Source organism: Falco biarmicus, chromosome 3, assembly GCF_023638135.1.
Source record: "Falco biarmicus isolate bFalBia1 chromosome 3, bFalBia1.pri, whole genome shotgun sequence".
NCBI lineage: Eukaryota > Metazoa > Chordata > Aves > Falconiformes > Falconidae > Falco > Falco biarmicus.
In genome coordinates, this window is record NC_079290.1 from 31,467,069 (window position 1) to 31,493,121 (window position 26,053).

General features: G+C 43.5%; 1 protein-coding gene across 2 annotated transcripts in view; it reads left to right on the forward strand.

Annotated features, from left to right (window-relative positions):
* Positions 1-4,105, forward strand: part of CDH17 (cadherin 17) — a 41,722-nt gene extending 37,617 nt beyond the window's left edge. For both annotated transcript variants that reach the window (XM_056333079.1, XM_056333078.1), the window contains one exon: positions 3,206-4,105. In XM_056333079.1, the coding sequence (XP_056189054.1) occupies positions 3,206-3,315 (110 nt within the window). In that variant the 3' untranslated portion in view covers positions 3,316-4,105. The remainder of the gene's footprint in view (positions 1-3,205) is intronic.
* The last annotated feature ends 21,948 nt before the right edge of the window (positions 4,106-26,053 follow it).

The window sequence follows — 26,053 nt, forward strand, 5'->3', positions numbered from 1 at the left end:
AGGATGCTGTGAGGGACAATGTCAAAAGCCTTACCAAAATCCAGAAAAACTGTATCTTCCATCTTTCCCTTCATCCACTAGGTGGGTGACCTTATCATAGAGGACATCAAATTAGTTAAACAAGACTTTTCCTTTGTGAACCCTTGTTGACTGTGCCTGATGATTACATTATTCTTTAAATTCCTTTCAGTGGTACCCAGTATGATCTTCTTCAGAATTTTTCTAGGAATTGAGGTTAGATTAACAGGTCTGTAGTTCCCTGGGTCTTCCCTCATGTCCTTTTTGTAGATTGGAATAACATTGGCTAGTTTCCAGTCAGCAGGGACCTCCCCAGACTCCCAAGACTTTTTGTCCTTTTGTAGATGATCGAGAAGGGTCCTGCCATAACATCCTCTAGCTCCTTCAGTATTCTCTTTATCTATGTAAGTACAAAAGTAGTGAGGATGACTGTTGATGGGATTCAGTCCCCTAGGAAGTGAAGAGCAAGAAGAAGTCAGCGCTCAGTCCTGTGTGATTTTTGAATGTGATGGTCACAAGAGCCAGACTGGAAAACTGTGACTCAGCTGTAGCAAGGGAAGTGTGAAAGACCCATGGAGAAAATCAAAGAAAAGGAATTATATATGTTACAGACCTCATATCCAAAAGAGTTGGATTAAATTAGAGAATAAAAGGGAAAAAACCCCAAGAATTTACATAAACTATCATTACTTCAATTCTAAAGGAAGACAGAACAAGCCCCCAAGAGCAAGTTCAGTATCTAAAAAGAGAAAACCAAAGCTGTGTTGATTTCCTTTTGTAATACACAAACCCCTCAAGCAAGAGAAAGTGCCAATGCATATGTGATGCATATGTGTTTGTCTTTTGAAGGTAAAAATAATTCATAGCCATACTCAGCCATACTCAGACCATGTGATTGACAGAGAAACCCCTCAATCCGCATCATCATCTCTGTTCAAGCTTCTCGCATCACTTATTTCTGCACAATGCCTTAGTCAGATCCTTCACTTAGTATAGTGTCACATTTAAGTGAAAATTATGTTGGATAAATGACTAAAGGTGTTTTCATTCCAAGAGAGCTGATCAGCTTCAGAGAGCATAGTAAAAGTTGTTACTTCTTTATGACTCTTAAAAAACACAGTATACGTAGCTCATAAAGGATTTTTAAAAGAATTCCTGAAATGGGTATGCATGTTTTTTCAGTAGCAAGTTTCTCTCACTGCAAAGGTAAAATCAGGTGGAAGCCTCTCAGATGAACTTAACAGGGATCAGAGATGGGCAAGGAAAAACAACGAGAGGTATCTAAAGATTTTATGAAACCTAGGGAGATTACAAATGTTGAGTTTGGCCTTGAAGCTCAGAAGATATGACCATAAAAACAGCTGTCTCTTGGGGGCCTGTCTGACACCAGAATGTATTCTGGCTCAGACCTCAACACCTTTTGTCCCAAAAGCAAGGATCCTCTATGGCCTTACTTTCTTTAAAAGAAACACAGAGCATAGACACTAGAAACCAAAATACAACAAAACAGATAATATACCCCAAACCTTCAGCCAGTCTATTCTGATGGGAGAAACTCTTTCATTAAGGCAAACTGTCTCTCTCCTGGAAGGTATTTCTCCCACTTGAGAAGAGCGTGGGGGAATAAATATCCTATGGCAGATACTAGTCATGTTTCTTGATTGACTACTCAAATACTGCAAATATGAATGTAAAATAAGAACAACTACAGAAAAGATATTCAGAGCAATAAATGGGGCAAGGGTAGTAGCTGAGCACTCCTATATACTTTACTAAAGGAACAAAGAGGTATGGAAAGTGATAATCTAACAGTGCTAAAGAGGAAATAGTTTTAAATATAGTGTAACAAGCTCATTAGGATTTTAAAAGATCAAATACATGTGTCTATACATATGTATATAAGATGTGTATATATACATATGAATATATGCATATGAAGGCATCTAGACACCTTAGATCAGGGGCCCTCAAACTTTTTAACCAGGGGGCTGGCGCGCGGATGCAGTGGCAGGCAGTCATCTGCGGCTGCTTGGTTTCCCCCCCCAAGCCCTGGCTGGGGGGGGCAGGGGGGTCTGTAAATACTGGGGGCCGGATTGAGGACCCTGGGGGGCTGTATCTAGCCCGTGGGCCGTAGTTTGAGATCCCCTGCCTTAGACTGAGTACGACAAGTGATGATAAAGGGTATAAACTCTTCTAATCCAGGCCAGAAGAAAATCTTAGCTATTCTAAGCCGTAGGTGCATAAATCTCTGGGGTCCATCAGCTATTCCTAACAGATAACAAGGATGTTCCCAAAGAACAATTTTGCTGTTATTAATCTCCATTTAATCTATGAAATTCCATAAAAAATTCTAAATCTATAAAAAGCTATAAAAAGCTATAAAAGCTATTCATTTGCTGTGACAGAATTGTCATTCCATTGGGAAAAAAACACCCAAGGACTACATTTCAAGGCAAATATGACAAACCTAGAGAACAAGTCTTACAAGCAGTGGCTGAGGGAACTGAGGTTGTCTAGTCTGGAGAAAAGAAAACTCAGGGGGGACCTTATCTCTCTCTACAGCTACCTGAGAGGAGGCTGTAGGCAGCTGGGGGTCAGTCTCTTCTCCCAGATAACAAGTGACAGGATAAGAGGAAACGTTCTCAAGTTACACCAGAGGTTGTTTAGATTGGATATTAGGAAAAATTTCTCCACCAAAAGGGTGGTCAAGCATTGGAACAGGCTGCCCAGGGAGATGGTGGAATCACCATCCCTGGGGATGTTTAAAAAATGTGTAGATGTGGTGCTTAGGGACATAGTTTAGTGGTGGACTTGGCAGTGCTGGGTTAATGGTTGGACTTGATGATCTTAAAGGTCTTTTCCAACCAAAATGATTCTATGATTCTATGATCACTGCTCAGAGGGAAGGGGGGCTAAAAAAGACACTTTGCCATCTGGTCAGATCCTAGAGGAGATGTTCTCCTTTGGGGGAAGTCTTTTGAGACGTGAGGCATCTGATCCTGCTCACCAATGCCTGGGGTCCATGAACATGTTGTCAGTCCAATGTTGTAATTCCACAAAACCATTTCCTTCTGTTCAAGGGGTAAAGCAGTATGGATATTACAGTGTGGGTGTCACATCCTTTGCTGAAATACCTTTTCAGAAAGTTTTCTCTTCCCTTTACTGATGACTGCTCTCTGTTTTCCAGGTTTAATTTTAGGGACTGTGTTTTTTCGGATGAAACACAAACAGAAAAATGAAAAGAAGAGACATAAGAAAGATGTAAGGGATAAGTCTGAACTCAACAGACTGGCTTAATGACTGTTTCATCAAGAGACAAAAATGCCCTTTGGGTCTGAGCTTTGTAGCTCACAAAGCCCAGAAGTGTACTATCACAAACTGAGGATACAAACATGCAAAAGCAGGCTCCCAGGGTTTTGTCTTCACTTTTGTGAACTAAAATAGCATGTTTCACTAATACTATTCAGTCATGAAGCAGAAAACATACGTACACTTCAGCAGCAGCCATTAATAAGAATATCAGCTTTGGCCAAAGTGTTAACTCACGACAACACCAAATGCTGAGCTCCTGCAAGGATGAATACATGGGACGTTTTTGTGTTGGACCTTCTTTGTGTGGACCTTCTTTGTTTGGCAGCTGAAGTAAATATGGACTTCTCAGAGGACTACATTTTGTCTAACTGCACATCTTTGGATCTTTCCATCTCACTAAGTTACCGAATAGCAGAATGGCAAATAAAGTCCTGTGCTACATTTGAAGATGTCCCATGAAATTGGAGGAATCTCTGACTCTCAACAAAGGAGCTTCCAAATTTACTGTAATCTGTAATCTGCCCTGGGTCATGCCTGCTTACATTATGCTAGTGAATTTGTGCTAACTAGCAATGTGACATTTCAGTTTTTCATTTTTGATATCCACAGAATATAACCAGTTTGTGAAGCACCGTGGCCTTTCATTATCGTTTCCGAGTTAAAAAAGACATTCTGAGTCATGTGGAATTGGGTAATGTTCTGTTTATCATACTGCTGCAAATACTGTTCTTGCCCCCTACACATTAGATAAGAATAAAAAAGTTCTTTAAAGGTTTTAGTGCCTGCTTTTTTTTTATTTTTTTAAAGAGAGAGAGAGAGTGCATGAGAACAAACCATTGTTACTTGGTTATCTGTTGTATTTAACCCTCACTTTGGCATAATACAGATTAAAAATGGCTCTCAAGCCAGAGTGACACATATCCAGCTGATTCAAGATGCAATGATTGCTGGAGGCACTTGTATCTTGGTTTCAGTAAAATGTATTTAAGCCCAGGGTGACAGTCAGAGAAGGAAAGCCTTTCTCCTGACAGCATGGCTATAGAAGGGCATTTTTGGTGACAATTTGAGGGAGGCTTCTCTTTTAAGCTATAAATAAAAGCTGACAAATATTGTGTTACACTGAAAAGACAATATACTTTTGAAAACACTGAAAAAAAGGTCATATGGAAAAGAGTATGTTTGTTTACGCAGGATTTTTTTAATAGCTTTTACATGCAGCACAGAACTAGAAAGAAAAGAGCACTTTTTTAGTAGCATTGCATTATAATAGGTTTTCCTAGAATGCTGCCAGAAAAAACTTTGCTTTTGGGCTTCAGCAATGCAACCCAATTGTTGTACCTCTTACCCCAGCTTCCCCAGCTGTTAGAGCTCTGTTATTTGCTGTGGGGCTCACTGCTGGAATGTATTTATTTTATGATGGGAATGCAATCCATTATATTTGGAAAGAATGACATTCAGTTACGTCAGTGTGTCCAGGGATCGGGATTAGTATATTGTTTTATAAATAAAGGAGCCAAAGTTCAGGAGTCGTTGTACTTGTGTGTACCAATACAGCTTTATCTGAAGATGGGGAAAATGTGCAGAAGTTCCACTTTGCTCTATCTCCCTGACTTGCCTTTCTGTTTGCCAGTTTTACCCAACTCATTTCCTATTTTTAACAATATATTTTCTGGAGAAGGGTCAAACAATGTCTTGTCTTATTTACCTACATCCATGGCTGGTTTGGTAGCAGGACCTTATCTCTTTCTTCAGCCTGCAGAGGCATTGCTGCAATTTCTTGTGGCTCGTGGGGTAACTCACTGTGCCCTCTGCCCAGCTGCCCTTAGCCTGGTGGGCAGCAGAGCTTCTAGGACAAACAAAAAGGTCCCCACTCCTTGGGTGTTGACCATATATTTAGTTATAAAGACTTTCAGTCTCAGTGTATGGGGGGGTCAGCACTCCTGCAGGTATTACTCTACCAAATGTGGTTCACGTGTGGTAGGAGACATCTGAATGAAACCACCCTGTGGTGCTCCCTCTCTGGTAGCTGCCCTGGGCAAGCATCTCTAGGGGCTAAGCATGTTTCCCCTTGCTGCTGCAATGAGCCCTTGGCAGCCCATGCTCTTGCCTGCTGCAGAGCACAGCCACGGCCCACAGCACCCTGACTGCCTTACCCTACTTGCCCAAAGTCCCCTGCACTCAAGGGACATGTCATGTCCATGCTTGCATGGGCACTACCTAAGCAATGCAGCTGCTAGCTAACCTCCAGCTGGGGCCCCACATACTTCTTAGTGCTTCTTGTACTGCATTTTATTCCTACCCTTAACCCCCCCCCCAAAAAAAAAAACCCACTCAAAAAAAACCCAACAAAACAAACCCTTTCCAACCCTGCCACAAATAATCTCATTTTTTTCACCCTCCCGCTGCCTGCCTGCCTGCCAAGACTTCACCCCCAGCCCTCCAGGGGTTTATTTAACCCAGTCCTGCTCTGGCTTCTCCATCAGTTCAGTCTCTTTTGGGAGCCAGACAAAAACTCTCACCCAGCCTTAACCCTCCCCCCACAGCAGACTGCTGCCCCCGGCCTCCTTTCCAGAGGACAAATTCAGTTTTCTTTGGGTCTCTAGAGAGGGAAAGAAGCAATACTTATTATTGTTCCTTCCCACCATGCTTTCCACCAGACCCAGCTGGTTCCCAGGTCCCTGCAGGAGCAGCAGATACTAGGGCGGTTTGCCCTTGTACATTACATTTCGCTCTGAATTCAAGTTTTAAAGGACGAGTACTTCTTTTTGAGCTCCTCAGATTCCTGCCAAGGTCTCTTGGTCTCTGTATCCCCCAAAGTAGTTTTGCTGACACTTTTTGGTAATAACTAATAACACATAAACTGCACGTTACATGTAAAAGTGTAAAGATATAGACAGCACTGAAAACAAAATTTAGTACAAACTTCCAAAAATTAAGTATTTGAAGTTGGCCACATATATTTTTTTTAACAATGTTGAAATATTGGCTTATATTTGTTTTTTACGCTTGATTAATGGGTATGGCATACTGACATGATTTGCACACATACACTATTCACTATGAAGAAACTAGTGAGGTTTGCAAGCATTAAAACTGAATTAGTGCTTTAAATGCATGATACTTAAAAGAAAATGGTGGAGAAGCTAAAGCTCTACTACTTTATATCCACAAATTGTTAGAACAACTTTATACATTGATATGAGAAAGACAAATTTTGAAAACAGTGTTGATGGCTTTGGACTCCAGTTACAACCTTTCTGCCAAGAATAATATCACACAAGAAGTCCAGTGGTGAAATCTGCTGAGAATATGTCCTCTGGTGGTGCTCCTTCCCATGGCTCCTCCTCCAAGCATGCAACATCTCATTACAAGGTTTACAGATAGCAGAAGATGTTTCAGTGCTTTTTAATTCTTTTTTACAGGATTAGAGACTTATCAGAGTTTTTATTATCTCCAGGATTAATGGCATGCATTAATTAAACTGTCATTATGCCTGTTTTTCAACCCTTTTGTAAACATAAACTTGAAAAGTAAGAACAAGATTTTTATCTGGGTTTATAGAACAAGCGCCACAGAACAGCAGCTCTTGGGAAAAGTGTCCTTAATCCACGTTTTGAAGTATAGTTCATCAGCTCTGCTCACACGATCAAACACACAAGGCTGTATCCACCGTGCATAGCTACTGCCGTGCCTGTTAATAGCGATGAAGATAAGGCAGCCCTCAGTGGCATGGCGATGGGTGGGGAGGGCTGTGGGCCAGCAGTGCGACTGGGCCTGCGGTGCCACTCAGCTGGCTGGAGCCATAGGTGCTCGTGGAGGGACAGACTCCTCCTCCAGACCTGGGGAATGCAGGGGGAAATGTGACTTCACCCATAAAACAGCTCTGCAGTGATCTGTGCCCTTGGGGTAGGCAAGCACCACGTGGAGGAGCGCAGAGGGCACTCAGGCAGGATTAGGAAGCTGACCAGTAAGGGGCAACAGGTCTTGGCTGAAAGAGGATGGATCTCCCAATCCCCCTGTGTAGCAGGTAACCATAGATGCACCTCACCAGGAGTCTGAGAAGACTTTTCTTTAAAAAAAAAAACCCACACATTTATTCCTAGTGTTATTTTTTGCAGATCTGCCAGAACTGAGAGCTTTCATTAGCTAATCGCTTGTACAAACTAGAGGGAGGAACCACTTAATGCATAGAATTATCACTCCTTCTAGACACCAGAGATCTTGTGCCCAGTCTCTAAATGTCATTCCAATGGCATTCAGCCCCTCAGAGAAGTTCTCCTTCCCTGCTGACTGACTTTGGGCCTTGCACAAAGGACTCAGAAATTTGCAGCTTAAATTACGAGATAAAGTCTTCTCTGCCATGGCAGGGGAAGATCCTCTGGGGACAGAGCTCAGAAAAGGAAGGCATCAGATTCTGCGACCAGCAGGTTACATGAACATGCATGAGCATCCACTAGTGCAGTAAAGTACAGTGGAAACACTCAGAAAGATGGACAACATCATCAAGTCAAGGATCCGAAGCCAGGAAAAACACTTCCAGTTTTATAATTGTGGATTCCAAAAGCAAAACAGAAGATTAAGGCAAACCGACAGCAGATCTTTGAACTCATTGCTGAACAGCATGTTCCTCTACTGACAGTGAAAGACTGCACAGCTCAGGGAGAAGAACTACTCCAGCCTGTTCTGTTTACAGCTTGGGGGCCAGAGACAGGCCACAAGTACAGTTGCAAAAGGGTATTATGCCACGGATAAGCTCAAGGGGAAGAAGTGTCATGCATTTGCAGCTGAGAAGATGACAACTATTATTGCCATGAGCTGCATGCATACGTACATCCCATTCATCTGGTTATGATATCAATATCGTAAGTGGACTCATCTCACCATTCCTGAACCATTCCGTAAGACATGTTAATGCTGAATATGGTCAAGAAATGTGTTTCCACAAACTCCTCTTCCAGTGCACAGCTCCTCAGGACTAACACTTTACTTGCAAATCCTCTGGGGAAGTGTAGGTCTAGCATAGCATTCCTGGTTCTGAGAACTGAGCAGGAATAATAGCAGCTGGCAGCTAGAAATCAGGGCTGCTCTCTGGTGCAATAATCCCATCACCGGGTGAAGAGCTAGGGTTGGCATCCACTTGCTAACAGCATAGGGACAGCTTCTGCCATTTCACCATGTCTAGAAACAGCCTCTTTGAATATTTCATACCCTGAGGTCTTTATGGCAGAACTACATTCCTACATTTGAATTATTCCTTTTGCTTGGCAAAGCCGAAGTCACCCAACAGCTGAGCCCCCAAGACATTTCCTCAGGTGAGACTCGCAGAGGGTTTATTGCATCCCTCTGTGCAGTGCAGCAAGCTCACCCTTGCCAGCAAAGTGACTTGTCTGTCCTCACTCAGCACTGAAAGACCACTGCGGGAAGGCAGTGGAGGACTCGCAGTACTCGAGTGGAGAGAGCAAAGATTTACTGACTTATCTGAGTTACAACTCAAGAAAACTTTCAAAACCAACTTTTCCCAGCTGGCTGAGCAGACTAACATTGGCATAGCTGGTGCTGTGTTGCTTTCACACATTTAATCTTGACAGTGAAGGGTTACTGGAAAAAACGGTGGTGTGAGAGCATCAAAGGGCAGAAGGAACAAGAAGGCAGCACCAAACAAGACATGACAAAAAACGAGAGCAGAAGTCTACTCCAAGCCTCAGCTGAAGACCCGCATGAGTGGCCATGCCTGAAGGCTTTGCAGCTCCTCTGAGCCACCTCTGTCTTTCCTGCCTGGAAGGAGGTCGGTGAACTTCAGGATGCATATACATCCTTCCAGGTCCGGTGGCTGCAGAAGAGTTAGAGGCAGCAAGTGCCAGTGGCTTCAGAAGCCAGGGGATTTCCAGCTGCCAACCCTCTTGAACTTCTTTTGCTGTTGCCTGCTGCTGCCAGGCCTGACTGAGAAGGGGCCTGGTTTTCTTTCATTTTTGGCCAACATCTGAAAGGCTAAAGATTTTTTCTGTTGCTCTTTGGATAACTCTGTTGATGTTAAAGTCTACTCTTGTGAAACTTTTTCCATTTCCCCAGGAAATATTTTGTGCTAATATATTCTTATCCTTTCCTTATTGATTTTATCTGCAATGCCTTTTGCCAAGTCTAATTTTTAGAGCCTTACGTTTATTGTCTTAGGTTGCAGTTGTTAAGTGTTTTGCTGGGCTTCTTGTTTTTTCCATGATGCACAGTGCACTTCTTTCAAACAAGGCACAGCTAAGAGGGGTCTGTTATTTCTGTCTAAGTCAGGCTGTCGGTATGGGCTAGCAGAAAAAGTGAACGAATATGAGACAGGGCACCTTCCTACATGCTTACATCAGGGGAGCTGAGGCCTAAAGAAAGCTGAATGGTGCCTAATTAGTTAAGATAAGAAGGAAATGAGAAGGGGACACATGGGAAGCCCTAAGCGGTGACTGTTCGCTCATGCTTCTGACTATGTGGGTTCAAGCATTAGTAAACCATTTTGTACTAACAAGTCATTTAGTTACAAATATCTTTTATTTTAGGAGCATCCTGGATGTTGGACTTGCAGGTTTGTCACCTGTTAATGTCTCTGAACTTTCCAGAGCTCTGTGATGGCGCAGGATAGGGTCACCCTGGGGACAGTGGGTCTCTGAATGCCCCCAAGTGTCAGGGCATGTTGCAGTGTCTCCTCCCTGCATCTCTTCTGCATTGGTCACTTGTTTGCTTTGCAGACATCAGCCCACGTGCTTGTCCCATTTTTTTAAGGCCTAACTCCTGAAAGCTGTAAGCTCTTGTTGCAAAAGCAGATGTCTTCTCTGCCAGGCGCATGCCTCATCTGCAAGTTAGACCTGCTGAGAAATGCCTTTTAAGTCAACTTGTGGAATATTATCACCTGTGCAGAGCTGTGGGCATCCACTGGAGAGCCCTTGCTGGGCTGCTGGCTTGCTCCCACCAGCAATGCTGGCTCGGCAGACCCTGCCTCCTATTCACTCGCAGGGATGAAACCACCAGCTGCCTCCTTTCATGCTGTTCGTGTGGGTAATAACCCAGCTCTGACAACAAGAACAGCTCTGTGTGGGCTAAGTGAATGCCTGACATGAGCAGCAATGAGCAAAATTGGTGGTGGGGTGGCTTCCCCAGCAAAGCACCAGGAGCAATGAGGAGCCCTGTCCAGGAAAACATGGATGCTGGGGAGGGAGGGAGCTTGGCCAGAGACACTGAGACACTGAGTGACTCTGTGTGCCATGTAAAGGATGTTCAGTTTGTAGGGATATGGAAAGACTTGTTTTCCCAGGGACTCAGGGAGGTGTTATCACAGCAGAGCTGTGATGATAGCCACTTTCCCAGAATATTTGGAGCGAAAGATAGCCTGAATATTTAAATATTATTGATATTAGCAATCTCCAGAGCCTGTTTGATTTGCAAGGGCCTATCACCCAGCCCCAGTCTGCCTTTGATGTGCATTCCTGCATATGCACGAACCACATTCATTTCCTTTTGCAGTGTTTTCATTTGCTGCTAGCAAGTCTCGGCCCCTCAGACAGGCCTGTGGCTATTCAAACTGTGTCAGTAGTTTTCATATCACTGCAAGTCTTAAACAAACTCTGCATACCACCATTTAACCATGGTCCAGAGAGTTTTAAATTCCCACATGAAGGCTTATGGCTTCTCTTCATAAACTACCCACCATCATCACTGCAACTGCCCAGAATATTTGCCTGAAAATTGAGTCCTTGCCAGCACCCACTGTGGAGTCCCACTTTCTAACTCTGTGTATAAAACAGGGCTTCCCTGTCTGAAAGAGGTATCGAAGGGTGCCACCAGAGCACATGACAGGAGGAATAAAATGGGGTACAACTCAAATATATTCTGAAGATGCTCTTAAGCTGTACAGATTTGCATGTGGCAAAGTTAGCTGGAGGCAGTCTTAACAAAGAAGTATGTCCATGGAACACTTCCACAAGAAACATCCCTGTAAAAACTAACATGTATGGGAAACAAAGCAGTTCTCTGTCATCCTGCTGTCCCCTATGCTGCTTCTACTTGTGCCATTTTTGTGTTGTTATATGGTGCTCATAGCAGAATGACAATAATCAACCCACCAGGGCATTACTGTTTCTCAGGGTGCACCACTATGCCTTCAGAAGGTGGTGACATGAAAAGACAGGCAAACATATTGCAGCCATTGTCTGTTACCAAGGATGTAGAGTGGATCAGCTGAAACTGGAGAAAAGCAGAACTAACAGAAGTAGACAGTAGGGTATGCAACAAAACAGGCTGGGACCAAAGCCAGGGTGGAAGTGTGGACAAGACAGGCCCATGGTTGAAGGCCAGGTCATGATTCAAAACATAAAACCATGAGCCTTGATCATGGTGCATCCAACTGGAACACAGTGGTGCAGTCTGGAGTCACAAAAATGTCGGGAAACTTAAAAAGCAAGGAGGGTAGGGAAGAGACTGAGTGACTGGAGCAGGGTAAACAGGTGGATTGGGAGTGGTCACCAATGCTTCTGAGGAGCCCTTGGGTATCCCGCCTGTCCCACAAGTGCTGGGCCAGGAGGGTGCAGGTTTCCCACAGAACCTGGGTCATATCTGCAAGGCCCAGGCAGATGGCAATGACATAGCCCTTCCTAGTTTGTCAGTGTGGGAGCTTGTGACATTACCCTCTGGCGTTCAAGATGTGTTTAACTATAAAGCCATCATGACCATGGATAATAACTAATGGGGGAGGAAAATGAAGAGGATGTGAGCAAACAGAAAAGGATTAAGCAGTGAAGCACTACAGTTTTTCTTGGACTCTTGCAGTGCTGGGCAAAAATGCATCAGTGCATTAACCGAAAACAGGTTCAGATAACAGTGGCAAGCATGTCTGTGGTTTGAGGACTTCCAACACTTAGCTGTCAGCTGAAAAATGAAGGGCCTTCAGGGAGAAGCAATGCAGGTGTTCTTGCCAGAGTTTCTTGGCATAGTGGTTGATCACCTTTGCTGCACCAGAGATTCAAGTGGAGCCAGTAAGTGCAGAGTGGAAGTAGGGAAGAAACTCTTGGCTGACAAAGAAGCACCCTGGAAAGTGAAGGCACGGAGGGCATTGTCCTGAGCAAGCATGGCCAGGATTACCACAACACTTTGGTGAGGTTTGAGAAGGCAGTGGTGTTACCTGACACTGATTTCCATTGCAGGGGACTAAATGACAGGGTGATGTAGAGGGATTTGAAAATGATGTTTAGAAGTCTAAGGATTTACCACTAGGTATAAGAAATGAGTGTGGACCTCAGCTTGAAATTACCCTGAATGACACTGGAACCAGATGCTCTAAATGGCAGCGAGCAGTGGGGGACCCCTGCATGGAGCCATCTGTCTCTGGGGGTCCTGGTCACCAGGTGCAGTCTTGTGAGCAAGGCAGCTCAGAGACGATTTCTGAAGGCAGGATCAGTGATGTCTGGAAGGAACTAACTGCTGTGGACTTCTGTGGATTGGTGTGACCTTAGGTACTACATGAGTTGATAGATACTCGCACCTCGGGTTCATACATCTGGCCACCAGAAATTGCCCATGTTCCAGTATTTCCAACACAGTTTGTACCTCCAGGATGAAATATCACTGTTTTGGGACAGAGCAGCCTTCAAGCCTTAATTTAAATCCAAGGTAGCCGATGTGTCTGTCAAGGCAGGGCAGACCTGTACTAGGATTTTTACTGGAACTATCTTGCTAGCATAATTCCAGCAGAACAACCTCTATAAATTACACATTTTTTCACTGTTGTAACTGGGAGGTCTCAGAACAGTATAAGCTGCATTTGCCCTTTACTGAGCATCTGCCTTGCTGTTTTGATTTCTTGGCTGATAAGGAAGTTACACAAATCTAAACACTGAGGAGAAGAAGGACCATGCCGCCTGTTGCTTTGACAGCACAGCCTTAACTGCAGAGTTAGAGGCATCTGAGCCCACAAAGAGGAGCTCTGCTGGGTTTCAGTGTGTATGTGTAGGGATGAGGTGATCATCTACTTCAGCTGCTCCAAAGCAAACTGCAATTCCCTGGAACATTTATTCTCCATTTTAGAGAGTACAGGTAGAGGGGTCACTCACTTGAAAAGCTTTTGATGAACCTGTAACATACGTCAAAAAGGAAGCACGCATTTTTTAATTAGCTGGAGCAGCAGCCAAGCTCCCAGTATCACAGATCCAGGAAAGGGATCTCTATGATCTCTTGGAAGATGTTATGCAGAAATACCATGACTGTCACTTTGTTTGGAAAACAAAGAAAGATTACTTTGACAAAGAAGTCCCAGGGCAAAGGAAATGTAGGATCACTCTAGTTTTCCAAGAAAAGAGGTGATTATTGTGTCTGGTTACTATACATCAATCTAATGATAAAACATTATGGATAAAATTCTGGAACATCACTGGAGCATTTAAAGACATTTGGGTATTTCAAGATACTAAAACATCCATTGTTGATATAGAATATGGTCTTCCATTCACCGCCCTGATGGATGTAGATGTGTTCCCTGAAAGCCAACTTAAATTTAAGATCAGTGCTTCCTGCTACCTTTGAAATACTTCATTTCTGAGGAGTGGGGGATATAAACCTCCAGATTTGACTTGATTCAGAATCCTGTTGCCTACAGAAATGGCAAAAGTCTGGACTTGCCCTTTGTGAAGTATGAACTTCACCTTTCACTAGCACAATCCAGAGTATCCCTGGATACACCAGCAAAGAGCATTATGGGCTTGTTCATAGAGAGAGGGCAAAAAATATGCCTTTAGTGTTGTTAACTCAGTAGAACCACATGATGCTATATGGTAGCATTAGTCCAAGATTTGGCAGAATACCTGCAATGCTCCCCTACCTTGCTAAATAACGTTTTGGTTTGTGTCCTAACTCAGGTACTTTATCAGGTGTCTTGACTGTGATGATGGTATGTCAGTTCAGTAAAGAATAACAGCAGCTGTATCAGGAGAAGTTGAAAGGATGAAACTCCTCACGTTTCAGGATCTGTCACTACTTGTAGGACACGTGAGGACACCGAGGGCAGCTTTACAATCATGCCACTTAACAGCAGTACACAGGGAGTGGAAAGGATTCTTCTTGGCTAACCAGACCAGGCATAGCAGAGACAAGAGGAAACTGATTAATAAAAAGGATATAAAAAGGGAGCTTAGAATTCCCTGCAACAACAGTGAAAAAAAAACGTCAAGGATGAGGAAGTTCAATGATAGAAAATTAAATTCATTCTTTAGGCAGGAGTGGAGGTATCTCCAAGAATGGATGTAATGACAAAGATGACAACATTTGCAAGAGGGGTTACCTGACAGCAGGTATTTATGTATAAGGCCCCATCTGATGTGACTGATGGAACAGAGCACCTGTGGGCAAGAGTTAATACTGAAGGTGGACAAGACGTGCAAAAAGGCAGATGCTGGCATGGGAAGGGGAACAGAAACATGTTATTGAGAGAAGAAAACAAACCGTGAGGAAGAAAAAATAAAAGAAAAAAGTTTATCCAAGAGTACAAAGAGCAAATAAAACAGGAGGGAGGCTGTAGTTGACTGAAGAATAGAAGAGCAACCATCTCCACCAAAAAAAAAAAAAAGAGTAGGATAAAAAAGATACAATCTGAAGAAATTGAGCTGAGAACTGGTGGCAGACCATCAGTGTATGTCTTAGCCGTCAAAATGAAGCAGCAGAACTTACATGTTTAGGATGTAGCGAGTCAAATGGGTGCAAGAATGTAAACATACTCTAAATGTCCATGTTCAGTTTGAAGAAAAAAACTCTACTGGAGCTTAGATGTTCCTAGATGTTCTAGCCAGAATACACTTTCAAAAAGTTACTGAACAAACAAAAGCAATACAGTTTTAGACTTGACTTCAGTAAGTGGAAGGAAACTACAGAATGCCTGTATTAGATATAAAATAAAGTTATTTATATAACTTTAGCAAAAATATTAAAAGTTTATATTTTCTGGAGAGGCTACCAAAGATAAACAAAAAATACAAGTACTAAAACATGAGCTTTGGTAATATAACAAAAAATGGTGAAGTTGCCTGAACTGAAAAGCTCAGAGAACTGAATGAGGAGTAATTTTGGTACTTCTTTAAGTCAAAGATGCAAAACCTACTTGTAGGGAGAGACAAACTTACAGAGAAGCACTCCAGATTTAATTGGCTCAGTATCCTCTCAAAGAAGACATTAGGAATAGTCCTTAAAATACAAACAAGTTCTTATGATCAAATAAAGCTGTGGTCCTTAAAGAATACAAACAATTTTTTCTGAGCAAATAAAACTATGTTTTGTGCATCATGATGTGCAAAGATAAAGCAAGAATAACCCAAAAATCAGAATTTAGATGCAGCAATGGAAATTTAATAAAAAAAAAATAAAATCAATGTTATAATAAAGAAAAAAAACCAACAGGGAAAGAAGAAGTGGAGCCACAACAGAGCAAAGACTGATTAGCTGAAAGATTCAATTAATACTTTGTCTTAGTTTACAATAAGAAGAATAAAAAAAAGCATGGAAACAAACAAGGCAACTATAGGAAATTATTGCATTTGAGTCATAAACAGATCTTCAAGTACTCAATAATAGGCTTTCATCTCCTAAATTCTAGTGGAATTAGTTACATGCAACCACAGTTTTGGTAGCAAGATAAAAATGGTGTGATTGTGAGTAGAGAACAGCAAATACGATGCCTCTGTTTCAGAAAGGAAAAGATAGTGTTCTGGTCCAGGACCAGTACTCTGACTTCAGGAGTAGGCATGGCTTTAAAGAACAAGCAGAACTGAAATGAAAGAATAATTAAAGACATGAAAATAATTGCTGAATGGGATAAAAGACACATGGGTTTACAAAGTTTAATTATCCCAGACTGACAGAAAAATTAATTTCCCCTGAAAAAGAAATACAACAGATTTAATCCCACTGAGTGTCAGCTGATATTTTGATACATTGTCAAATGGGAAATGGTTAATATAACTGAGGAACACAGAGGATAGAAGGGGGATTAAAAATGATACTAGGGTTTCACAAAGAGAAGGTAAAACCAGACGACATTGAAAAGGAAATAATGGCTAAAGAGCATTGTTAGAGTTTGTCAAAGATCAGTCTTGGTTTCATCTAATTAAATATTTTCCTTTGGGACTTCAGCAAGGAATGTAATTTTTCCAATGACATTTGCTAGGGACACAAGTAGTCTGTAATGGTCAACACAATGCAGCACCAGAGTATCACAAAGGAGTAAGAGGTGACCTTGAGAAATAAGTAAATAAGAAATAAGAAATAGAAATGGGTTGAAAGTTAATAAGGGCACCATCACTTGGGGATCAAAAATAATTTCTGCTGTATCTGAAACAACAGATGGGAACAGCTTGGCAGGGAGAAGCCAACTATACTAGTGTGGTGTTGGATGAGCGTGAACCACTGCTGCAACACAGCCATGAGAAAAACAAATATGTGCCTAGCGTGCATCAGAGGAAATAACAGAAAACTATGAATATTGGCCTCCAAGACACTGCAAGGTCTTATCTGAAATGCTGCCGACATTCCTGGTCATCCCCTGTGAGGAAGGATTACTTGAAACAAGAGTAGATGCAGACAGTGTCCAGACTGATGGACACTATCTTACAGGAGGGACTGGAGCCTGCTTAGCAGGGAAAAGGAATACAAAGGGTTTCTAGAAATACATCAGCAAAAAGTAAACACCAGGGCAAGAAAAATAGTTATATAAGGGGAAGTGGCATAAGATGGAAATCTAAACTAGTTACAAACAACGTTAGCATAGATGATAGAATTTGGTTTTTAGGATTCAGGAGAGCAAAACTGTGGCGCATCCTCCCAGCAGGAGCAGTGGAACAAGAAATTTGCCTGATATCAACATGCAGCAGGTTCGCTGCATAGGAGATGCACCCAGTGGGGCTGCCTGAGAAGCAGCAGACTGCGCTTGGGGGTCCCTTGTGCCCCTGGAGGAGGTGAAGGCAGGCCCCTGTTTCTTGTGGCCTGACCAACCATGGTTCCTGCATCTGAGCTATCAGCCTGATTTAACTAGAGCTCTGCGGGTCTCCCTATCCTTGAATTAAATGTTGCATGTGTGGAAATCTGAAAGTGCTCATCTTCTGCATCTTTCAGTGCCTCTCACTCTGCTTCTGCTTTAGCAGCACAATTCATTCCTCCCATTTGGACAAGAAGCTCTCTACATCAATCTGGCTGTTAAGCTTTATATGTTATTATATTATTATAATATAATATATATATGATAATGAAAATAATTATAATATATCTGTGATATTATAATATCACTGCTGGACATGCATCATTGACACTATTCCACAGTGGAGGAACACATAATGTGCTCCCTTTTTGGGACTGCCTGTTCTCTTAACTCCCAGGAACATGTGTTCCCCTTATAGACTATACAGTACCAACTTCTTGCGGTGGAAGGTTATCTCTAAATTACAGAAAAATCATATTTTCACAGGTCATGCATTATATAGTAAAGCTATAAGGTGTACATAGGTTTACAATGTATTTTCCTGATAACAATAAATGTCTATAGTAGTACAGTGAGTGAAGTATAACAAAAACAGCCTGCAGTTTGTGTCTAAATGAAACAAAGCATAAAGCAGATAAAGTGCTACCATCATGTTATCATAGACATGTGATTAGGAGAACTACTTAGTTTGAAAGTTACAAAATCCTTTTGAAGTCTAAGCTTGGATGAAGCTAATCTGCACAGGAAGCAATCATTTTTCTTTGTATTCCACTGTTGTTCTTCCATTTCAGCTCCCTTAGAGTTTGTGCCTTTTTAAGCAAATAGGCTGCTGGGCTGTGGGAAACTGGGCACCTATATATTCGTCATCTTTCACAGTGATGGATGAAATCCAGAAGCCTTGCGTTTGCTTTAGTGCCCAGTACAGAGCACTGGACCTCAAGAGTCAGATGTTCATGTTTTATGTTCACTGCAAATGTATGAATAACTTGGGATTTACTGAGCCCAGGATTTAGGAAAAAAAGAAAAAAAGAAGAGAAAATCAGTGCTTATGGTGGAGAATATAGGGCATGAGAGGAAGCAGGTGAATTGCAGCTAGCAGGGAAATCTTGGATAGCAACTAAAGGAAAAGTAGCTGAAGAAGTGTAGAGGAATGAAGCTGGGTTAATTAACATTGATAACATACAGCTGTGGGCTGGCTTCAGGGGCGGTGGGTTGGCAGATGTGGATAAGGTGCAGCTGTGGCTGGTTCTGTTAAGGGACTGGGCAGCCAGTGAAGAGGGAGCAGCCAAGGAAGAGAGAGGAGGAAGAAGCAGAGAGAAGAGAGAGAACGCCTGCCCTGGGTGAGGAGGGACAAGGAGAAGGCAGCAGAGGGACTGGCATGAAGAGTATGTTGGAATGAGATGGTAAAAGACTTTGTTGCAGCCGGCTAGTTTGGAGAGTGCTGTGACAAAGAAGCAGAGAAGGGAAAAGAAATGGAGGAAGCAGAGCAAGAAAGGCATATGAAAACAGGAGAGGTGGTGTAGTTGTGCAAGGAGAAAAGAGCTCACCTGCTGGAGCTGGATGGGAAGGGAAACAAGGCACAAAATTACAGAAATTTTCAGAAGTGGTTTGCTGACTGTGCAAAGCAAGTGCTAAACTTAAAGCACATTCAGGTGCATTCAGGATCATAGAATCTACAATCATTAAGGTTGGAAAAAACAATTAAGATCATTGAGTCCAGCTGTAAGCCCGACACTGCCAAGTCCACCATTAATCACGTCCCTAAGTGCCACATCTACATGTCACTTTGAGAGATGGTGACTTAAGGATTTCCCTGGACAGCCTGTTCCGATGATTGACAACCCTTTCAGTGAATAAATTTTTCCTAATATCCAATCTAAGCTGTTTCCTCTTGTCCTGTCACTTGGTATCTGGGAGAAGAGACCGATTCCCCCCCTGCCTACAGCCTCCTCTCAGGCAGCTGCAGAGAGCAACAAGGTCCCCCTGAGCCTCCTCCTCTCCAGGCTAAATAACCCCATTTCTCTCAGCTGCTCCTACAAGACCTGTGCTCCAGACCCTTCACCAGCTCCGTTGCCCTTCTCTGGACACACTCCAGCACCTCAATGTCCCTCTTGCAGCGAGGGGCCCAAACCTGAACCCAGAATTCAAGGTGTGACCTCACCAGTGCTGAGTACAGGGGGATGATCACCGCCCTGGTCCTGCTGGCCACACTGCTTCTAATACAAGTCACAATGCTGTTGGACTTCTTGGCCACCTGGGCACACTGCTGGATAATAGGTTAAAATTAAGCATAAATGTAATTTCTGTTATGATTCCCATCTTGGAACAGAAGACAGATTAAGAACAGGGAAAGGGTGCTACCTTGAACACCCAGGTGACCACCTGATTTGCAATGGACTTTGTAATAGCAAACACCTTCAGAGCAGGAGCTCATTTACTCACCCCTCCACCTTTTCCCTTTCCATGAACTCAGAAAGAAAAGAAAGTGTCAGGAGAAGGTATCCAGAGCTGCCTGGTGTCCAGGGGCTAAGCAGGCACTTCAGACGTGCTGAGGATGTGATTCATGCTGATGCCTTCACTGCATTTTGTGATTTCCTCCTTTCTTCCAGTCTCTGTTTTGGTACGGTCCCTAGAGCAGTGTGGGAACCAGAACATATGTTTTGGGGAATTTCTTTCTCTAATTGGAACAGAGCACAAAACGAAATTTTCACAAAGCAAATGACACTGGTGAAAACTCACCAGTTCAAATGAATATTTTACATTGACTTTTGCATTTCCAATAAGAAAAAAACCCCTATATTTTGAAAAAGATTATCCTGAAGTAGAAGAAAAACACTGCTTTTTTAAAACTGACAGTTGAAATTTTAAAATAATAACAATAATAATAATAAAACCCTAGACTGAAATATTCCATCCTCCTTAAAGACTTCTGGAGGTTTTCCTTTTCCAAAATAAAATGCTCTTGACATACCCATGTTTCCACGGAAAGTTTCAGTTCTGACATGAATGGCATTGTTTGACTGAAAAAAACAGTCTTCCACTGGAAAAAATCTGACTAGTTCTTGTGTGGCCATCCACACCCCTTTCTTTCTCCTCAATATCTTTTTCCAGTCTTGATCAGTTAGTCCTCTGGCAAAAAAGCTCTGCCTGCTGGAAAAAGGAGCAGAGAGAACGTTTGCTGCTGTTCTACTCATTGCTGTGAATACCCTCTGCTTTTTCACATCAACCCTTTCCCCACCAAGACCTTGCAGAATGTAGGTTTTCAGGGCAGCCACCGCTTCCCTCTCTGCAGGACCAGTATAACGGGGCAGGGTCAAACCACAAACCCCATCGTAACACTCCACCAGAGGAGACACCTTGCTGTGGGCAATGGTAGTACCCCAGCTGGGGCAAGCAGGCTCTTAATAAACACAGGTCCTTAATAAACACGGTTACATTTTGTAGCGCTGCATGTTTGCTTTTCTGTTCTCTCAGCTGCCTTGGACCTGAGTAATATTGAGTAAGTGCTGATTACTGACAATTAAAGGAGTTCTGTGTGCAAATAGCACTGATAACACAGGCTTTAGGCAGGTGCTGGCATTTTTTTTAACTGCTCCTGCACCACGTGAGGAGGATTTCTAGGAACAGCCAAGGTGGTTGAGTGTAAGCTCTGCACACAGCTATGTCAAGGAAAAGAGTTATTGCACATAGCAGGTCTTGGTTTCCAGTGCTCTAAGTGCACCATTAGTTCCACATCATCCCCAGACAGGTGAGTTCATGGCTCCAGCAGCGCTGGTGCAGGGCCTGAGAAAGATTTGTTGCTGTTACTTGAGTTTGTTAACAGAGCACTTGGGCAGCACTGGAGGACAGGGCTATTCCAGTAAACACAATGGAAAAATTGTCTGTGGCACAGAGCTGCATCCCAAGGAGCCGAGGGAGGGAGGGGAGAGTGTGCCAGCTGAGTGCCCCTGTGTGACTCTTAGACCATCTTCAACTGTGCATTAAAGCACAAGCTTGTTTTAAAACATCTATTACAGAAAAGTTAAACACAGCTAAACATCACTCAAAGCCCAGCTACCATTTGGCTTTGGGTAATGCTGACATTAAGAGGAGGGTCTGGATTGGGGTGGGATATCTTGCCACGGTACCCAGCCCAGCCCAGCGAGCCATCCTACAAACTGCTCCAGCTGCAGCATGGGATGGACGGTGGGCAACTGCCCCGACAAGAGGGCTGCTCTGCAGTGGCAGGAGGGAGCAGCAAGCTGTAAATCTCCCTGAGTGGAAAGAGCAAACACCATGACGTAGGCTGGAGCTTGGCTGGAAGCTGTAAACGCTGCCTTCGTAAACCCTTGTGGAACTACTGCTGGCATGGCTGAACTGTGGCTGTGAACTGCTGTAGAGATGACAAGCCCCGACAGAAATATTTATGTGCCTGTAGCTGCTTAAAATCAAAAAAGCTGTTCAGCAATTGACTTGTGGGTCTATCCAAAAATATGAGCAGAAGGGTCTCTTATTCCTCAAATATTTCAAAATTAGCAGGTTCTATCTTTGCCAAAATAAATCTTTAAAGCTTTATAATACTTATTCTCATAATTTGAGTCTTTGATGTGACATCTGTCCTTGAGTCCATGTTTAGAAAGGAAGGCTAAGAAACACATCTGAATAAAGCAAAGCTTCAGAAAGCACCATGTCATGCCAAGCAGTGTCACCACTCAAGGACCAGTGTCACACCACAGGCATCCCTTTGAGGCAGCACTCTCTCTCCTCCAGGCACCAGAGGTACCATTCCCACCAGAGCTTTTGATTTCTGCAGAGCTCCCAGGGCCACATGCCCTGAAAGTGTCCCTGGTTTGAACCTCAGGGATGCTACAACCCAACCGGAGTGAGCAGGATCTTTCTTTGTCACCGATGGTCTCCTCCAAGAAGTTCTGGGCACCTGCACTGTGGAACGGGGATCAGTATTTTTCCTTAACCATCTTCAACGAGGGGAAGGAGAAGAAGTTGTTGTTAGGACTTAAACGTGGCTACTTCAGAGGTGATATTTCTCTAGCTCCTGATAGGCAATAAACGTTACCTATAAAAGAGACAACACTGACACCAAGGAGGCAGAGCCTGAGGTGTTACAGACTGATCAGTAGCCCTCAGCAGCCAATACTGGGCTTTGGTGTTTGAACCCAATTTCAAGTCTGAACCACGTGTGTCTGTCCCCATCACTTGCAATGACACAGCAGCAGCACAGCACGGAGGTAAAGCCCATGGGGCTTCTCTGCACACATGGCTGCTGGCAGGAACATTCACCAGAGGAGAGGCAAGAAGCGTGCTCTGCAAATCCTTCTCTTTACACAAGTGTTTCTTTCCTTGTGTCAATGGAAATGTTATCACCACCAGCAACAGCAGCAGAGCCAGAGGTCTCTTTTGTTTGTAATCTCTGCTGAGCAGATGAATCATTGCTGCACACCATCAGATCATTTCTGTTTTCTAACACTCTGCTCATTTCATTACAAAAATCCAGCCTTGAGTGGAGTAAATTAATTTGTCTTTTTCTTGTCCTCACATTCTTTTGATATTTGGAATGTGATTTCCATGTAAAAACAGAAATCTGTGCCTGGGCCAGTTAGCATCAGGCCGTAGGCTGTGTCCAGCACCACTTTCTGGGCACCAGCCACTATTCCGTAGATGGGCTCCTTTGGAACAGACCTCTTAGTTATCCAGTTCACATCCTGTCATCACTGGCTTGCTGTTTCATCCTGCTGCAAAACAAGGTAGTTCTGGAAAGTTTAAGCCCAGTCCTGTCTGTCTAATGTCAAGTTTAAAGCTCCCCTGGCCTTTTTTGTGAGTTCACCTGGGTACACCCTGCCCGAAAGCTGCAATGTGCATCAGCTCAGGCAGCTCAGCAACTGCCTTCAGATCAGGAGATGACTCTGTCTCAGTGGTGCTGTGCTCTGTCACCATACAAAAATCTCCAGAGGATGCACTAAAATGAAAAGCATGTGTAATTATCCATTGTATTGTCTAACCATACCAATCTGAAAAAGAGCAAAGAACCTCAGGCCGACCAAGAGCAACAGGGTTCCTCCCCAGACTTCACAATGAGGCTGAAATTGTACCCATCCACCATGTGTGCAGAGGAAAGTATTCTCTGTAGGAGCTCCAAACAAAGAGAAACTGTTGCTGGGATAAACCCAATGAACATAAAGTAGCTCATCCTCTGGTGTGAGTCTTCTAAGATATCACGCTGAAATTTCTGCTGTCTTTCTAGTTTGCTTTTCAATCTTTGGAACTTCTATCAGCTGTGAATTTCTTTAGTTCAGTGTAGTAGAAAGGAGTAATCTGCAACATGTAGCTGGTGGAAAAATAGCAGCGGTAATGATGGCTTGGCCAGAACTGTTAATATTGTAAAGTTAAATAGAAAATGGGCAGTGTAGAATACTACACCGATCCCTAAATATACATACTGATATTGGGACTAAGACCACATTTTGTGCCCCTGCTCTGAGCTCCCAGGGGCTAACACGGACGGTTGCACGTGCTCCTGCGATACTGGTGCATGCAGGTTATTGCAGTACATCTCACTCCCATCCATGCCTCCCTCTGACCCATGCCCTGGGCTCTCATAACAGCATTAAGGGGCAGCAAGGACCATGGTGAGCAGTGCTGTACCATCAACCCTAAGTTTTAGGGAGAACTCTTAACTGTCGGGGTGGCATTGAAGGTGTACACTTTGAGTGCTGATTTCTGTGAGTGTGATACACACATAAAAAGAAGTATCTCCTATCTGCTTCCCCGTTAACTGCAATGTCCTGTGTCATCTACCAGGTCTGGACTTTTGGACTGATGCAGAGACTTCTCTGCTAGCACAAACCTCTGCAAAGCACTTCAGCTCACTGGCCAGCACCATGGCCTTTATTCACAGGGCATGGCAGCTTAGAGAGGTTTACTTGCTGATCTTCAGCCAGGGTTGGGACTCCACAATTTCCCATTAAAAAGAAAAAAATATTTTGAGTGTGACTGATTTATAACAGAGAAAACAAAACCCCAAGAAAATGTTGTATGTAAAGGCTTTTGTAAACAAAATGTTTCAGAGTTTAACTGAGGCTTTGCATGCACATACTAATGTCAAGCTTAATTTATTGTGCTTTGTTGCTTAAAAAATCATGGGAGAACCATCTTCCCGCACGTTAGTTATTATTTAAGAAAGGAAATTCTGTTAGTACGGCATTGAACCTTAGGTCACTGCAGGCCAGGGGAAGATAAATTTCTTTACCTATGTGTCTCTATTTTTCTTCTGTCTCTGCAGGTCTACTTAAAGCAGGAGCTCCTGGGTCAGGCAATGGCTAACTGCGTGTTTGTGCAGCGCCTGGTGCAACACTGCCCCAGCTGTGCCTGGGGATGCTGCTGTATGTAAGTGTTTTATAATAACATGACTGATTGGTAATTCTGTACATTTCAGGAGTAATCAAATTTGTTGAGATCATCTTTATGATTCAGCCACTGCTTTATCATTATTAGCCAAAGTCATGCCTATCCCTGCACCAGACTGTGCTGGAATAGGAACAAGGGAGTTTTCTTCCCTGGCTCTCCAGGACCATGGTGGGGCCATAGGAAGCAGAGAGCTCCTCTTTGCCTGTGTCTCAGCCAACAGCTTGGGAAGCGATGTATCCTTCTGGATCCCATAACCAGGGGCCAGACCTTTCATGCTGTTTGAGGGGAAGTCTTGACTGCATGTTACAAGAAATCACAAAGCAGGCTAGAAACATGACAGCACCAGTCACCTTTGCTGCTCTCCAGAACTGCACACCACAGTGTGCCTCCACAGAAAGACCTAAAGGGCAGTCAGGCTAGTGAAGGACTTTATCTTCCATCTCAGAGGCAGGCACCCAAGTCTCTGAAATACAAACTGGTTTATGCAGTCTTGCAAAGCTCAAAACTGTACGAAAGAAATCTCTAAATTCATTGAGCCCTGAGCCCAGCTTGCTGCTCTGGGGAACTCTTTCCTGGGCTTGCTCCATTCCCGTGTGTCACCAGGCCCTCTTGGCCAAGGTTCTGCTTTGTCCCACAGCAAATCATACAGAGGTCCCCTTGTGCCCTGTGTCTGGGGCATGTCCCACCACTTCCCTGCACCCTGCCCAGCACCGGTCGTGCTGGGCTCTGCACCCCAGAGATGAGCTGGCAGAAGGGGCTGTGATAATGAAGCTTCTGTGTGTGGCCAAAACAGCCTTAGCCCTTGCAGTGACTCTGCTTGCTTCTCCCCATCTCAGCCTCTTTTCATTTATCGACTTCTTTCTTGGAATGCTGTTAGGGAAGTTCAGGCCAGCACCCTTCTCTAGGCAGCTGCCTTCCCTGTTGCCTGCAGTTCTCGGTGCCTCCCCAGCCCCTCTGGCACACCACCACGCTCCCTTCCCTTTCTTCTTGGGGACATGCTGGGGCTGAGGTGAAAAGTGCAAGTGAAGTCTCTGTTAATATTTTGGGAGTACATTACTGTATGTGTTTGTACATAAACTCTTGGAGGTTCATCAAGTTAACTCTGTGTCCTGATGAATATAACCACTTCTGGCACTATCTCTTCATTTCGCAGATAAGATTGTTATCTGCTAGTGAGTCTTTTGATTTGTGTTTTGTTGCATGTACTTATTCTAGATCAGTTTGTAATGTTGCTTTATTTTTCCTTCTTAAGAGGTAAACACAGCTGCAGACTTCAGTTCTGTGTTTCCTCACCTACAGCTCAGGGACACTGTCGTAAATGATACCCCATAGCTG